General features: G+C 36.3%; 1 protein-coding gene across 1 annotated transcript in view; it reads right to left on the bottom strand.

Moving 5' to 3' along the window:
• Window positions 1-17,966, bottom strand: part of LOC126914244 (proteoglycan Cow) — a 92,590-nt gene extending 74,624 nt beyond the window's left edge. The window contains exons 1-2 of the mRNA XM_050717890.1: window positions 17,943-17,966; window positions 16,532-16,589 (exon numbers count right to left, since the gene is read on the bottom strand). Of these exons, the coding sequence (XP_050573847.1) occupies window positions 16,532-16,589; window positions 17,943-17,966 (82 nt within the window). The remainder of the gene's footprint in view (window positions 1-16,531; window positions 16,590-17,942) is intronic.
• Window positions 17,967-18,443: the final 477 nt, after the last annotated feature.

The following is an 18,443-nucleotide window of genomic DNA, read 5'->3' as shown; positions in this document are numbered from 1 at the left end:
TAGCGTGCCGTGGCCGAACGTTCAATGGCCAGGCGCAATTGCATTCGCGTGGAAATAGTCGACAAGCGATATTGGTCGTTTCAGAGAGCATACCGCATCGGATCGAATTTCTCTCTTCTCCATTAACCCCGAGCCCGTGAACATGGCTCAGCCATCGCGCATCTGCACTCGCGAATCGCGATTACCTTTTCACCTGTAAAACCGATAAGGATTTGTCCTGACGTACTATCGTGATTCTCTGATCGTTGGCTATTCGTGTTCGATCGTTCGACCGGATCGGCATGTCCAACGACCACGTGAGGATTTTTTTCGGCAAAATCGTAACTCGATTGCAGTGGCAACCACGCATGCTTTTCCTTTTTTCCAGCGATGGTCTTCGAAATTTTGATTGATCGTCGCACATGGAATGTTTGCATTTGAGGTTTTTTAAATTGACGATTTAAGTGGTGCATGGGTTCGGAGGTTTTTCAGATGGCAATTGATCGATGAGATTTGTATCGTTCTTTCTTTTACCATTTTTTTTTTCTTTTTATTGATGGTTTCAGAAATTTTGATCGACGGTTCTGCGTGGGATTTTTGGATGTAGATTTCATTTTTAATTGGTGAGCCAAGTACCTTTGACTTTGCATCGTTCTCGGTCGATAGTTGATGTATTCGATGCGTAACATGTATTCTCAGATTAACGACATTTTACGGTTGAATTTCTATTTCTGATATCTCGATTGATAGAAAGATATTCCTACCTGTTAATTTAATACATTTATACTGATTATTTAACTGTGTACAAATTTATTTCTATCCATTCTATTATTTCATCTTTATTTCTATCTGTTCTATTATCTTACGGCTAACTCCTCTGCTAGTTCTTTACTTATATACGAATTTGTACTACTTACGTGTCTACCAATCATTTTTACATTTATTATGTTTACTGTAATAGATTTATTCGTGATTTTTACTTTGAATTACTTTTACTTACTTTTTACTTTACTTTTAATTCCATTCATTTAAACGTATTCTAATACTTATTTGAAGATAGATAAGGAAAATTGCTTTATACGTTCCTCTGCTTAAATTTCATTTGTCTGATCTATATACTGTCCAATTTCACTGATTCAACTACAAATTGTCATGTTCTACTTGTCCAAACAAGAACAGTCTCATTTCATTTGACTGTAGAAGGTGTAGTTCTAGATATGCGATCCATTCTACGTGTCTGACTATATACAGGTCTATTTTACTTCGCCAGAACAGTCTCCACGTTGCTTTTACGCGACTACTGTACTTAATGTAACCTCAATGAATTCACGGATATTCGCATTCTAAACAGCGACTGTGAGGATCTCCTTGATTTGAGTGCATTTTACTTCCATCGAGAAATTACGTCACCGTATTTTAAAACAGTACATCAACCTGTTTTACAAAAGCTTTTCCCAACCATTTAACCAAGAGTACTGCCCTATATACACATATGTATACGTTACATATATTTATATATAGTTCTACTTTTTAATCGTATAAATCCTTGACACCATGTTTTTTACTAAAATATTTTTTTAACATTACGAGCTCGTTCTTTCAATCACAGCAGCGTTAATCTCTGTTTTTATTAATATTTTATTTCACGCGGATTTTTACGTAAACTTAATTTGAACAAAAGTTCGTTCCACCTGCTAAAAATTACAAGGTATATTCTACCTTCGATATCTTACGTATCTTTATATATTGTAATAACAAAATTATGTCGTTCCTGGATTATGATCATAAATGTTCAAGTATCATTTCACTCAAAATTTGAACGACTATCACAGATCCCTGTTTTCTTTAGAAGATTATGCACAGACTAACCAACAACTTCACCGTCTTATCACTTGTCAATTTGAAGACACCAGCTCGTCCATTTAAATGGTTTTCCAATGGTCTTTACGCTCGTTTTGATTCAATGTTTGTCGTTCCATTCTGCCCAACATATCCTTGCTAACTCGTATAACAAGAAAAATTGACCTTTCTCCGGGAAATATAAATAAAAAATCTTAAAATAAAAATCTTCGCTATACAATGTACTACTCGATAACGAGGCCGAGTTTCTCCATGTTAAATCGACTTATCTTATTGTCTACGTTTACTTAATTGCTCATTCTTCTTCCACTGTGTGTTTCTTTCCTCTGTACCGTTATTTGCTAATTTGCTATTTCTTTTTCTTTTTGTCCTTTCACTTTTCTTCTTTATACGACTGTGTACTGTCTTTGTACTAAAAAGAATATTTAACCCGTTTAAGAATAAATTAAACTAAATCAAATTAAATTAGATTAAATTAAATAATAAATATCAATAAGAATTCTTCCCAAATATTACTCTAATTTACATTCTCTGTCTCTCTAGACGAACATCCTCAATACAGTGACTCGAAAACATCTATCGCAAATAAGCAATGGATTGGCGTGAGATCGCGATTCATTACGCGTCTAATTAAAGGTTTGTCTCGCGATGTTCGAGTTTTCGTCGCGTAATATCCGCTGGAAAGGAGGCAGGCAGAATTAAAGTGGAGCTTGGGCACGAATTAAGGAGGCCTCTCGGTCCGATTTCTCTGACTTAGGAGGCCATTTGCATAGGTACACGATTTGAAAAGAAAAGAAAAAGAGGAGAAAAAAAGAAAGGAAAAAAACCTGATCGTTCAAAGGGCTCGGTATCGAAGTCTTCTTCTCGGTGCTGCGAACGAACTTTTTCGCAAATGGAACGCCGCTAAAAAGCAGGTACCTCGAGGAACGGTGTAATTGCGGCAAATGGGGATTGGAATACCGAGATCGATGGCATTTTGTTGGATTTGCGAGATAAAGGCGTTTGATAGATAAAGGTGTGCTGCGCTCTCGCGTACAGCGGACGCAGGAACTTTTGTTCCGCGCGATAATGGGAATTTTGGTGCAAATTGGGAGGTGAATTGAACTTTTGAATTGTTTTAGTAGACGAGTTAAATTGACGTTAAAACGAGTTAAGTTAATAGTCGTTGTAAAACTGCGCTGACATTAAAGACATTAAACTGTTTTACAGTTTAGAGGGTTGAAACGAGCATTTTGAAACGTTTTGAATGACATAAGGAGCTTTACTGTAACCAGAGAAGATTTTAGGTGAGCGTAAATGAATATCTAGGAATGCCAATTTTACGTATTAGGTCATCCCATAAGTTCGTGCCGGCTTTTGTGCATAGATTTCATATTTTAAAGAAAAACAAGAGAACTTTTATCGAGACGGAATAATGGCCATACCAGAAAAATGGAAAGAAGTTGTACAACGAAAGGGGGATTACATTTTTTCATGAAATTGAAAGGTAAGTAAATAATCTTAACATATATAACCGCTCGAAAAACGGCACGAACTTATGGGATGACCTAATAGTTTATCTGAAATTGTGTGTGATATATAAAACCGAGAAGGAAAGAATGTGATATTGATACGATGTACATATATGTAGTATCGTGGACAAAAGGCCTAAGATATCTGCCGAACCATAAACAATGTCGCGAGAGCCGCGGCATCGTCGGGTACATCAATGTGTCGTCGGTCCTTTTTAAGTGGATAGTTTCGTGGAAAGGACCCGCGTGACCCTGGCCACGGGCGTTTCGGGACACGTGTCTCGAACGGCGGGAAAAGACAAAGAGACGTTAAAGGCAGTATTAGTGAGAAACCGGAGAGGACGGATGCAAAAGGTGTGCGGAGTGTGAATTGAGAAGCGAGAGCGAGCGAGTGTAGAAGCCGAAGAGTGTGAATCGGGAAGTCGGAAGCCGTCTATGAGAATAAGACGTACGACAGCATTGTAATCATTTCGTTGCTTCGAACATTATTTATTAAATCAAAACATCATTACTTGTCCTTTCCTCTAAGACCCATTAAGATACTACATATATATATCGTGGCAATAAATAATGACAGTTTTGTATTTTTGAATCGTTTTCTATCGTTAAATTGGATTTAATATGTTCATTTACATTTAATTAAGAATTTAATATAATTTATATTTTATTTGACATATCGCATAGAACTGTTCAAAAATGCCATTTTTATATGTTACCAGAGACAGCGAATAAAAAAAAGTTCCGATATATTTTATACAAGGATCGGTTTTATTTTTATTATTTTGTTCGAGCGTAGGTTTAAAATACCTATCACTGTTTTTATACTGTTAAATCTGTCTGCCCCGTGTTTTTTTGAATTTCATGCTAGGTAATTTTATTTTCCTCTCTCAACTACTGCGTTATTGTTCTTTCAATTCTGTCCCATTCAATCAACTGTTCAACCTAATCTTTCAGGCGCAAAGAACCCAATTATACGTTCGAAGATTAACAATTTTCAATTTATAATGAAAAAAAGAAACAACAAGGAAGAAGTTCTTCGATGTTCGTAAAATATTTATAAAGATATATTCGCGTTAGAATCATTGAAATTTTCAATGAGTTGCTCGAAACATTGGCGGATATAAAAATTCGAAAATTAATACAATAGAGTTAAAAGTACGATGTTTTTTTTATAAAAGGTACAAGAAGCGAATCTTCGATATTTGTAAAACATTTGCAATGACGAAGATTTATGTCAGATTCGTAGAAATTCTAAACGAATCGACAAGAAGGTAATCCGTTCGCCGGAACTTTGCGTGCCACTTCAAAGAAGGCGGAAGACAATGATGCGAGCCGACAGTTTCCACGTGGGGCTTCGCGCCGAGTGAATTGGATCCAACGTCTCTTCGACGATTTCTACGGACGTTTGCTTTCTGACAGACGTCACGAACCATCTTTCCAAGGTAGATTTATCGTGCTTGGTCAGTGAAACAGCTCGAGCAACATGGAAATTTAATAGGGTTTCGTGCCATCTTCTTGTTCGAACCTATTCTATCTTCGACTAATTCGTGCGTATACATGTCACAATATAAATTGCAGCGAAATTTCAGTTGTTCTAAATTGTTTTCAGTGTCTACATTTGAATATATTAATTGATGCGGTTAACGTCGATCAAATAAAATTACTCCTGTGAAAAACCATAAATTGGCTATGCTTTTCATCTGTATAGCTCAAATATAATAATCAGATCATGTTTATTTGGCGATTCGTTAAATTTTGTTTTACGATAATTTCTGTGTGACGTTTTGCTTATTTAAATACCGCTTTTTCGATATATCCGAACCGAGCGGAAGCCAAATAAATCTGCAAGTTCAAAATTCCGATAGAAACTTTACAGCTTGAAATCTTCCCAATTCTTCGTTCGATTATTTTGCATTTACCCATTTTATTCGCAAGATCGGTTCGTATGAAATCTGAACGAGACAGCGGATAAACAACTTCCTGTCCACGGAAGTAATTACATCTATGCTTGTAATATGCTAATCGAGGCAAGTTATCGCGGACCATGTTCGAAGTTCCTCAAGTCGGTCGACAATGGACCGTGGCGTGGATTCCGCGAGGGAACTTTCGAAACAAAAATCGGCTCGGTGGAATCGTTCCAAGCGAATTAGCGTGCTCACCGGATACGACGTTCCTTTGCAATTATAATACGCTCAATTCCTCTGCCACCTGACGTCGTTCCAACCCTCTTTCCCCACGTTTGCTATGCAGAAATTTTACTTGTTCTTTGTCCATTCGCGTGTTCGTGTTTTAATTTCGCGATTTTTATCGTCTATTGATAATATCATTGAAACAGAATCGATCGTTTGTAACATCGAGATAGATGAATCCTGACAAATAATGTCTTTTTTTTTTTATACAGGAAGAAGTGTTTTATTTGTTGCAGCGTTCATCATTTTATGGACACGATATTCGATATTTTATGGGATATTTGATACTTGATCCGAAATTGTTCCATTGCTGGTTTTTATTTGTGAGAATGTTTGTGTGCTGGATATTGCGATATTTGAATGTAACGACAACAAATAACTTCCTTATTTATATTTCGTATAACCGAGAAAATTATTCTAATTCAAAATACGTAAATAATATCTAATAATCAAAAGTAAAAAATCTCGTAAAAGATCGGTTTTATTTCAATATGATTATACACTGAAGATTATTTGAATTATATGTAACTTTACATATACATGATACTTTCATAGTACCGCGTCATTATCGCAGGCATCGGTTTATGTTTCACAATTTCCGAAGCATAAATTACCATTTTCAAAACGAACCAAATTTTCTCAAGCCGCGATGAAAAATTTAAACATGAAGTACTTATCACGAAACTCATTCCTCAGAAGATGGTAACCGCTTTCAGAACAATCTAACTAAACGCTGAGCCTCATTAACGTCAAGGTCAGTCACGTTAAAAAATTAACGAGCGTGGTGAACTCGCGTCCACTCAACCCCGCGGTGTAATAGCTTCAAGAACCCATTAACCCCATAAATTATCCGTCTATCTTACTGTCGAATGTACGATGACCCACCCTCTTCCTCTCCCTCTCCCTTTCTCTCTCTCTCTCTCTCTCTCTCCCAATATCAGCCCTTGTCCCTTCGAAACCGCATTACGATATCGATTATAGCATATATTACGCTACTGACAATTACGGCGCACAATGCGGCCCAAAATGGTCAGACTTCTGCGTGAATTAGACGTTGCAAAACGGAGATAATGTGCCGATCGATCGTGCATTTTGCCTGACGAATAATCGACGATGCTAATGGCCAAGATGGTGGGATAAGTCATCGACGATAATGTCAGGTCTTGTTTCAGGTCGAAGGAGTCATCCGAGTGAATCGATGCTCCATTATTTGAAGAACGAAGGCCAAAGTTCAGGATGACACGCGTAAATTGTTTCGAGTAAATTGTTTGGTGGATGAGTTGGAAAAATTTGGCGTTATCGGGTTAATCTCGACTAATTCATCGCGATCACGCAATCATCCAACGAATCAAGCGAACTAAGGATCCAAGATTTACGGTCCACCAGTAAATGCTCTCTTCCTCCAAGATCAATCAAATTATAAAACAGTCAAGCGAACTACTTTTACAATTTGTACGACGAAAAATAACATAGCGTAATTCAAATTGAAACTAGACGATTCATACACGTCTTAGAAATAAATCGCACGATCTTCTAATAAATCTCCAAAAAGTCTACCTTTCCTTTCAGAAGCCGACGAAAATCAAATCAGTCGTTAAACGAACAAAATAGCTGAAAATTGTTATCAAAGTAACCGAAGTAACTCTAAATGTCGAAACGAAATAACAACAAACGCGACTAACTCTAATATAATAAAATCCCCCCGATAGTCTGATACGAACGATCACATTCCACGATATCCAATCACGTATTTACATGTAACATATGTTGATATCCTCGATTTTCAGACAGGGACACGTTCGTCATAGCGAACGGCGATCGAGATAAAAGCAAGATAATCACGCATCTAATTTCATACGTGCCTATTACCACGTAATATATAATTAGCTGTCCGTAAGGTCGGCGTCTGTGGTCCTGCGATAAGATCGTATTATTATCTCGTAGTCACGTTTAATCATATCTGTAGTAGAAGTGGATTCGCTATATTCCACGTGGCCCAGGCTGTCCTATACCGCTAAGAAAAATATTATGACCGGTGAGTAATAGCGATTAAGTATCCACTGATAAAGACATAAATAATAAACAGTATCGTGTTGCGCGATAAAGTTAATCACGATTCACGATGGAACAATGTAACGAAGGTAATAGCAATTTATAACGGTTGGTTCGCCACGGCTCCTTGGTAATTCTCGGAATGCGTGATGATTTAGAGGCCAGATTTATGGCCAGTTGCGCGAACGCTGCTATACGAATATTGCGAGGGATACCGTTTTAATCAGTCGAACGAGGGAAATCAATGGATAAGGAAGTTGCTGGCTATATTTAGATGTTTCTTGAATTTATGGAAATTTTATGCTGAATCGTGAACGTAACAATAGGCGTCTCGGTTGCTCTTTGAACAATTCTTCCAACATTAGATTCATTTCACTGGAAATATCGCAATATCTCTTGAATTTATGTAAGTTTCCTGTTAAACGTATGTATCCAATGGTGTTTTGATTTATGTGTAGAGGATTCTTCAATTTAGCTGGTAAATTTATAGATAATTAAAAAGAAGAAAAATTGTCTGCTGTTGCTCTTAACTCGTTAAAGGGAGGAAATCGATGGATCGAGATTAGAGTGCTAGATATAGTGAGATATTTTGTTTGATTTGTGAAACTTTTATGTCAAACAGCGGATCCGGGAAAACATCGCAAGGCACAGTGTTTTACTTTACATTTGGGATATTTCTGAGAAGCTTATAGTTAGGTAAGAAGAGAAAATCGGGTTGCTAGAAAAGTCGTAGGGAAATTATAATGTTTTTCTGGAGATTATGAAAGCTTTATGCTGAATGGTGGATGTATTATTATATCACAGTGTCATAAGTTTAGGTAATAAAATAGTTAAGAGAAGTGTAGCTATTTGATAATTAGATAGGTCAGACAGAAAATTGCAACGTTGAACGATGTATGTGATAAAGTTATATAATAATAAAAATTTCCACGTAAATTATAGGTAGCCAAGAAGAAAGAAGTTTCCTGTTCAGGTAAATTGTATAGGAAATTACAGTATTTGTGAAATTTATGGAAATCTAGCCTTCAGGCCGGATATAATGAAGTATTGCGAGAGACAGTACTTGTCTTTGTATTTAGAAAATTTCTGTCACGTTTACGAATGCTTCAAAGGAGAGAAAAATGATAGCTATACAAGTTAATTGTAATAACTCTTGGAAATCACGTAACTTTGATGCTGATGGCTGAACGTAGTAAATTATATTGCCAAGGGCTGTTCTAGTTTCAATTTAAAGGATTTTTGTTCATATCGGCTAATTTAAAACGCAGAAATTTGTTTATAGATACAGAAAATTATATCTTTTATGACGAACGATAAAACTTGTAGAGTTATACCATTTCACTTCGTATCTAAATAATTTCTATGAAACTTTTAAATGCCTCAAAGGAAAGAAGCCGACGAGAAAATAGCAAATTTTCCGAATTTATGGCAGCTTCGCGTTCGATGAAAGGCACGCTGAAGAATACTTTATTTTAGACAGCTCATTTACAATATTCGCGAATTCCAATGAAAAACAGAAAAATCGATATCTACGATAGAAAAGTTCCAGAGAAGATTACAATAGTCGCGTGATTTATAGAACTATCGCAGTCCACGATAACTATAGTAATAATTCTCCCTTCAAGAAACTTTCCCTTCTAAAGAACCTACCTCCGACTACTAGAAAAGATCCGAAAGAAGCAGAAAGAAAAAAAAAAAGATCCAAAAGAAAATAGATATTGCTGACTGAATAACTCAGGAAGAATGTACGAAGGCAAGAAACACGTCGCACCCGCTTGCGATATTTCGCGAAGACACACCCCCTGGTCCGCGAGAATTTCTCAAGGAAGAAAATTCCTCGGTCACTGCTTAAATTAAGCGAGGAAATCTGTCCTCGTGGCTGTATATCAGCGGAGAGTCACGACGTGCCGCTGCATCCGAATTAGGGATGCGCCCACACATACTTAGATTCGTACCTAACGGTAACACAAAGAACGATGGTTCGTGTGTGTATCGCCTGAGGCAACGAAAGATACACGGGAAAGATAAGGTTGGTGGAATGGTGAGCGTGGACGCGTTCGCGGGAAGGATCACGCGGTTATTCCGGTTTCGATACACGATTAAATTATATAGATATCGCGTAATTGCTCGTATCGTTACGCCGATAAAATTTACGAGCGGCTGGCACGGCTGTTATTGGAATCAAAGTAACAAGTTGTACGCGCGGATCGGGAGCGGCCACGCTTTTTCGACAGCGATTTATACCGCCATTAAAATCAGACAACTAGTGTCACGCGAGACGAGATTTACAGGTTGAACAACGTCTTTGCCGTTTCTTCGATCGTACGGACTGTTCGGCATTAGACGGTAGATTCTGCACGTAGAAATAATAAAAAATGTCCGTACAAACGTATATTCTGTTTCATGTCGTTTCCGAGTTACAACGAGTTTTATCGTTGGAGTAATTTCATTGAAAGACGAATGTAGTTGAACTAATTTCGCCTATCTGGCCACAAACAGAGCTCGATATTTAACGTCGAAGCTTGTGTTCTAATCTTGTAAAAGCTTCCAATCGATGATAAATCGTCTCCACGTTCTGTGCTCGTACACATGCAGGTCATCTTGAACGCAGCTTGCGAAGATACGCGAACATTCTTTTTATCGTTTTCGTGTGTAAAACCACTGCTGAAGTGTGGTGCTTACGAGCCATCCTGTATTATACGGAGAAATAGCTACGGAGAAACCATAGTTTCCGTGTAGTATTTGGTAAAGAATTAATTAGTGGCAAGTTGACATAAACTTCGACAGCTTCAGTTATTAATATTTTAAACGATAGTACTTTGTAATATAGTTATCGATTTCCCTGTTTTTGTGGACAATAAGTATATTATTGATGTTTCTTTAGCAGAATATTGGATTTTACTGCAATTTTGCGTTAAATCAAGACACAAGGTGTTCACAACTATTCCGAGTTGCAAAGAAATTCGTTTTTATATTTTTATAGTTACTGTACTTTCTCTTGTAGTCGAGCAGCTCTTCCTATTGTTAGTTAGCGCGTATCTTTGTTTCAGCATTTAACGTATGAGCGACAGAAGGAGAAATTCTCTGAGCTAATCTCCTTTTCTCTTGTTTTGCGTTAATTCTTTAGATGAGTTTGTGATTATCATTGAACAATGTGGTCCGGTCACTTCATGTTTGAAGAAGAATTGGAAGAGTAGAAAAGTTGGAAAAAAATTTATGACGTTGGATCATGCATTTTAACATGTATATTTCATATGTATATTACATTTTATAATTAAAAGTATATTCATAAAACACATCACTATAATTACATTTTTTGATATACGTATCGTACCTTATCCTCGTAATTTGAAATTATTTGTTTCATTATGTTGATATCACGTTCATATTAATATAGTCATTAATTTCCTGAAATTAGAATTTTCCATTCTTTTTAATAAGAAATTTTTATTTATTTACCATTACTGCTTCTCTTGTTTTAAAATTAATTATTCGATGAATTTATGAAAGAGAAAAAAGATAGATATTTTTTAATTCAGAAAATTTAGTCTGTTATCATTCATTGTTAAAAGGAATCACGAAATTTTTGATGCTACAAATTCTTTCTATTTCATTTTCAAAATCAAATTTACGAATAACAACTTTCTGTTCGTTCAGCATTAATTCATAGGCAGTTCATGTCACAACATAAATGATTCTACTAGACACTTTTAATCTAACACTACCACTCCTCTTCTTGTATCTTTCCATTTTACTTTCAAACTTCTTCTTCAATTTTCTCCCAATCTCTTCTCTCAATCTACTCTGCAATTCCGAAACAGGTCACGAAGTCTTGATTACGTTGCAAATAAAAAATAGTCTATTTTCCAGAAGAAATGTATTTTTATAACGATATTTCCTCAATCGCGATCCGCACGAAAGAGTTCGATCGAGAGGTGGGCGTTTTAAGATCTTTATAAAGTTTCTTTAAAGTTCATGCAACTTCTTACTTCATTGATCTATTCTCGTAGCGGATGGGTCAAAGATTAAAGATTATATGCTACTTCTCAACCATCGCTAGAAATATTTAATTCTAAATGTTTTCAGAATCCATTGCGAAAACCATTTGCTCTAAACTACTAGCCATTCGTCCTCGAGAAAGCAGAAGACAAACACCAGCAGAAATTGAAACCGAACATTAAATAACTAATCACCAGTAGAAAAATTTCCAAAAGTTCCAAATGCTACCAAAAACCATTTGCCTCGAACTATTAATCATTGACCCTGGAGGAAACAGGAAAAACTAACACTAGCACAAATCGAAGCCGAGTATTAATTATCCAACCATCCCTAGAAATATTTAATTCTAAATGCTTTCAGAATTCATTGCGAAAACCATTTGCCCTAAACTACTAGCCATTCGTCCTCGAGAAAACAGAAGACAAACACCAGCACAAATTGAAACCGGACATCAACTAACCAACCACCGTTAGAAAAAATTCAGTTGCAATTGCTACCAAAAACCATCTGCCCCAAACTATTAACCATTGACTCTGGAGAAAGCAGGAAAAAAAAACACTTGCACAAATCGAACCCTTCCAACAACCCCATCGATTATTCCCTCTGATTCGCAGTAATCACGCCGGACTATTCAACCCCTTCCCACCGACGAACACGTAACATTCGTTTCAACCCCCTAAACGCAACCCTGCCACGCTTACATTCGGTCGTAGCAAGAAGAACGTAACGCGGCATGCACAAAGGGCTAACCGACGCGACGGGGCTATTATTATGACCAGCCAGGAATCAGCGGCCGGATCCGCGGTTATTTCCGGCGAAAGGGGACAAAGTAATTGCGGCGGGTATACCGGCGATTGGACGCGCGCGCGGCTCTCTCGCCTCGCGATTCAATTTAACGAACGAACCAGTGGAAAAACGTCGCCTCCAGGAAGGGGACAAATCTGATTTATCGATTCCTCTACCTTTGTTCTCTGACTGCTGCTCGGCGAAATTTTCCAGCGACTCATGTGCAACGCGTTCATGCTTTCAACTTTTGACACACGGCTTTGAGTAAAAGTTCGCATTATAATATTATCATCGTACCGTTTGTAATTAGCAGACTGTAGATTTTTGCACGTTTATGAGAAATTTAAGGATGCGAAAGTGCATGACGCGCAAAAATGTACAAAATGTGCGGTACTCATTACGATATTTAGTGGTTGAAACGAATTTCTGCCTGGGTTCCGTTTCTCTGATCGCGTTTATGGAAAGCTGAATCGAATACGAATATACATAGTGTGATAATTTACTGGCAGTGATTTATACGTTTGGAACGTATCAATCCTGATCGGAAGATAATCTTAGTATACAGAACGTTTGCGAAATGATGATAACAGCGGAAAAGATGTGATTTCTGTCGTAGAAGCGAGTCGAAGATGTAGAATAAAGTTCTGTTATATCTTTCAAAGTCCTTTTTCTAAGAAATATTTGTTCATTTACGAAACCCGTACAGAGACAGTCTAACAATTTGAAAACGAAATGGAATGCATAGTGAAAACAAGTAAATATGCTTCATCTATCGAGTGTACAATACTCAAACCCGCAAAGAGTATATAGAAACGCGCGAATACAAATAAGGTGAAAATTAAAATAATTTCATTAAAAAATAATGCATAGATTTTTCCTGTCTAATATCGATACCATGAGATTAAATGTAAACTCATTTTTCTTCGTTACACGCAGCTCAGGAACAAAACGACGAATGATCAAAAACTACCTACGAACAGTCAAACGGATTTCAATAAACCTGTTCGAACAAAAAGTATGATACCGTTTGTACATGTTGGTAAATGAAAGAAATAAAAATAGCAGGGGGAAAAGGAAGAAAGGAAAACAAACATATGGAAGTAAAAGCAGTGAAAGGACGTAACGTGATGGACGGTACGATAAAAGATAAAACGGCAGAACTGTAATCGTGGCAATAACAGAACGAGTGCGCACGATTACATTCATTCTTTGTTTGTCGTTCGCCAAGCTGATCTAACCGCGCAATTTACAAAAGAATTGTATTTGTTTCGTCCGTACAATCGCATAGCTCCTTTACTAACGATTCAAAACGGAATCCCCTTTCTTTTTGAGGATGCAGCACCGATTCCGCCTCGTATAGTTTCAAAGACGCGCTCTCCGCGGTGAAACAAATTCACTGAAAACGAAAAAATAAAAAAGAAAAAAGAAGAGGGGAAAAAAATAACACGGGCATGGAATCGGACGCACTCTGTGTATAATTAAAACGAAAGGAAAATATGCGAGAGATGAATGAATTCTCGTTGGTCAAAGTAATTGGTTCTATTATTGGCAAGGCGAAAAAATTACTTTGCGTACCTTTTGAAATGTTATATCAAGGCGGAAATTGGCTCAGGAGAATCATTTTTTATTATGAACATTCTGATTACGACTAGGAAAATATTTTTAGAAGAGTTTTTAATGAAACGTGTGAACATGTGATAAAGGATCTAGGAATTAAAAGCAGATGAAAATTATGAAATTTGGAGCAGAAGCAGAGATACTTTGGAAACGCGTAATAAAGAGAAAAGGAGATAAATGGAGGAACATAACTGAAATATACGCAAAAGGAAAGAAAGGTATGAAAGCATCGAAAGTGTTTCGCATTTTTATCGCAAAATCACTATGGATTTTTTAGATTACAAGGGTAGAGGAGCGCGATATTTATTGCTGGTAGATGAAAGAAAATAATAACAGCAACGAACGATAGAAAGAAATGATTAATTAACCGGATAGATCGAGGAAACCGCGGCAAACGAATTTATTTGCGGATTATATTGGTGCCTAGCAAATGTTGAATATTTATGGAATCTGTGCGGCAACATTGTGTGCATTAAACGAGCACAGCCCTGAAAACATATTGGCCGGCCTAGAGACGAGAAAACACGATAAATATACTTTTCATAGGATTTTTCTGCGCAAATGACAGAATGCGTTGATATTACGTTTTCCGCCGGATTTATGCTTTCTTTTTCCACCGATAAATTCGCCACTAGCTTGGTCACAAAACCATCAACGATACGATGGTTTTAAATAGTGACAAACGTAGAATACGTAAGCTTTGTCTCGAATTTGAAACAATTGAACAGCAATGTGTAATCAATTTCTGCTTGACTGTCTCTGCGAGGTTTTATGGAGTTTAAGAAATTTGAGAGATAACAGGGGAATCTAATGAAGTTCGGAAACTTTGAACGATCCACCCTTCCATAAATGGTTTCCTCAAATATGATAAAATATTTTAACAATAACTCGAGCACAGAGTATAGTATCTGTTTTTTGTTTATTTTTTTAAACCACATCTCTCGATACGGCATTAGCAACTACGACTTACACGTATTCTATAAATACGTAAATATGTCAATAATGTTTGCACATTTAATATGGTGCAGTTGCTTTAGTATATTATTTTGTTATTTATTTAACCTAGACTTCCTCTATCGAGTTTGTATAAAGAATTTCCGGATTTACCTTATATTACATTCTTTAATACATCGATTCTCTTTAAAATCCACATTACGCTTCATACATACCAATCCATAAAATATGAAATTTCAAACAACCATATATATTTTGTAACAAATAAACTTTACTTTAGTCGATTAATTAGCGAATTTAATTGGTAAATAATTATGTATCTTAGTTATTAGTTAATTAGGGAATACTTCTATAGCCAATGCGAACAATCTATTTCTTTTAAGAAACTTAGAGTTTGGAAAGTAGAACAGTTTCATCGTAGGGTGCGTATGGAAAAGTTAATCAGAAGCAAATTTCGTAACAGTATTTGCAACCGTGGCACAAAGTAGCTGGAAGGAAAAGAAAAAAGTTACGTATCCTTCGGACCGATTAACATAATTTCCCTACCAAAGGTTCGCCGAACTTCTTGGCGAACTTTAACACACCCACCCCCTCTCTCTATCTTTTTTCCTTTCTTTCTTCCTTCTTTTTTTCTTTCTTTTAGTAAGAGAATTTGCACTTCAAGAAGTGGGTTAGACCCAAAGTTCGAAGTAATTGGCTATTTAGCCTGGGAATAAAAAAGAACACATCGATGGAGCAGGTAGAATAGAAGCGACTAACTTTCCAATCACACGAGTAACAATCATTTTAATCGTTTTTCGATGATAAATTTCTGATCGCGCCAGAGTCGTCAATTAACAGATATCGCGATTATTAAATTACAACGTACGGTCTGTTTTCCAGGATATGAAAAAATGGGCAATTTGGTGGCACGTTAAAATCTGATTAATTGTTACAGCTTTAATATGTGAATAATAGCGTGATCCGACATTTAGCCGGTGATCATTACCGACTGTTTTATGTAACGTTAAAATATACAGTGAATTGTAAAATATTTGCACAGTCACCTCTTTATTTTCATATTTATATCTTAATTGATAAATATGAATGTAATAAATTTTACACCATCTAGCCATACTTTATTCTGATCGTAAGAAATTGGATCCTGAAATTAATCCGATTATTTGATAGATAAATTTCACTGAAATTCGATTCGTTCAATTGTATCGATAAATTTATTCTTCTATATATTTATATAGGATAATCATTTCAAAGAACAAGATTAACAAAATTCTGATTATAGAGCAGTTAATTAACGTTAATATCTCGAATCTGAATATTATTAGAGTATTTGTAAAATTCTTTCAAATTTGCTTCCAGCAATTCTATGATTTATAAAATATTCAATCTCTCTTTCTCTTTCTTTCTATGTCATTACACTGATTTTAAAATATAGATCTGATTAAAATTAATTAAATTAGAAGTTATCGGGGGAAATCCTAAATTTAGGATTAAAAATATTTTTTAACGAATGCAACTACATCACGCTCGTCTCGTTGTATATGAAGCTTTATTTTCATATCTAATTGAATATTCGATACTTACTATTTGGGTCGTGTATCCATCTTTTCTTATCGCCCACTTTCATTATACGCGTATCATCCTGTAACAAAAGAATATTTCCAATTAAAATCGTACACCTGCGATATCCTTCTCCGCTCTATTTCGCTAATTTATTTATTTAAAACATCTCTGAAGGTATTTTTTCAATAATCCGCCGCGAGCACACGATTTTACATGAAATCCAATAATGAAATTCTCTTCATTGTTACGTAACAACGAGTAATCCGTGCTTTGCGTAATCCGAGGTTACAAACACGAAAATGATAACAAAGCTGGTCTGTAGTAAAGGGAAGGAAATGGAAGCAAACGGAACGATCGTTGCTTCCTTCGAGACAATTAAAGCAAAACCCATTTCCCGTTCCTGGAATTTTCATAAATCCTCCATGATCTTTTCTCGATGCAAAGTATGCGTCGTAAAAGCAGCGTACGCTGGCTCGCGAAAATATTCAAACACTTGTACAAACGTTCCATGAATATTTCACGTGTATTATACGGAACATTTTCAAAAACTCATTAGCACTGTCATGACATTCGACTATGATTATATCCGTAATATTAATAAGTCTCGCTATTCAGTAGGATCATCTTTTAATACTGATTATTAAATACTTAGAATGGATATTCACTTCGTAAATTCATAGTAAACATCTCGTAACTTCAGTAAACAGTTTCAGATTCGTTTCAAATTTTGCTAATATAATAACGACAATCGTGTCTCGTTACAACGCTAATGAAATTTTGAAATGTTTTATAAAATATACATGATATTCACATAAAAGTTTTCTATGGTAAGCGTTCAAATAATTTCGTGGTTATATCTTGTTTAAAGTGGCATTCTAATGAAAAATATATAGCACATTGGAAGATCTTCAAGATGTATTGAGATCAATGATCAGAACAAACTTGTTGTCTTACATTTATTATTAGATCGGTTTCAGAGAATTTACCAACGTAATCGTAACGCTTGTGCCTCGCTACAGTGACGATGAATCTATACGCATAATATGTGGATTTTTCTATAAAAAAATTTTGTATAAATGTTGAAATACTTTCGCGAGCTAAAATACTGCAGCTCGCATTTTTAGCACGGCCGGTATCGAAGGTCGTGGCTCGTGTCACGAGATTCATGGTTCAGCCTTGTCCTGCGCCAACAGTCTTTCGTCGAGTACCGCAACAACCTTGGTTGCGGTTGTGGGCGAAATGACCAACAACGATCGCTCATCACGTGCATAAAATTCAGGGTTGCGCGGTTAAAAACGAGTCGTTTCAAAGTTTAGGCCGAGGTCGTCCCGTGCTAGCGAATACCAAGAGTGAAACGAAGGGATATCGCGAAATGCTCGCGTGATAGTTCACGTGCCAGTTTGTAACAATTCCAGGATAATATCTGAAATACCGAAGGAGAAACTGGCTTCATCATCTAGGCTATATTATTGCTGACCAACAGTTTCCAACGAAACTGAGTGGAGTTCGAGATCTTTCGACCGTGTTTTCCGAGAGGTTGCAGAAATTGGAGAGGTTGCGGACAAAATTCTGAGAGAGTGCTTGGTGAATTCAGAATTACCTTCTATAACTCGCGTTCTTTCTAGACATCGTTTGTTGTTTTATTTCTCTCCTTTTCGATTTTCTATCTTTTCGTCCCTTTTACGGTATTGCTCTTTCCTTTGTTTCCCTGTTTTCTTTTTCGTTTGACGTTTTTTTCTTCAATGAATCTTATTGCTACGTAAGAGAAGAGAATTCCTTTCATATTTTTCCCTTTTCGAGAACTGTTTGCTTCTCGAGAATTTCTTACGGGACGTTCGGAAGATCAATATTATGATCAATAGTATTAGTAAATATTTAAGGTTCTCAGCATTATCGTATGTACGAAATCTTCTAGACGATTAATGTAAATATA

This window comes from Bombus affinis, chromosome 3 (assembly GCF_024516045.1).
Source record: "Bombus affinis isolate iyBomAffi1 chromosome 3, iyBomAffi1.2, whole genome shotgun sequence".
In the NCBI taxonomy this organism is placed as follows: Eukaryota; Metazoa; Arthropoda; class Insecta; order Hymenoptera; family Apidae; genus Bombus; species Bombus affinis.
The sequence above is the reverse complement of the archived record's forward strand: the minus strand, read 5'-3'. Positions and strand labels throughout refer to the sequence as shown.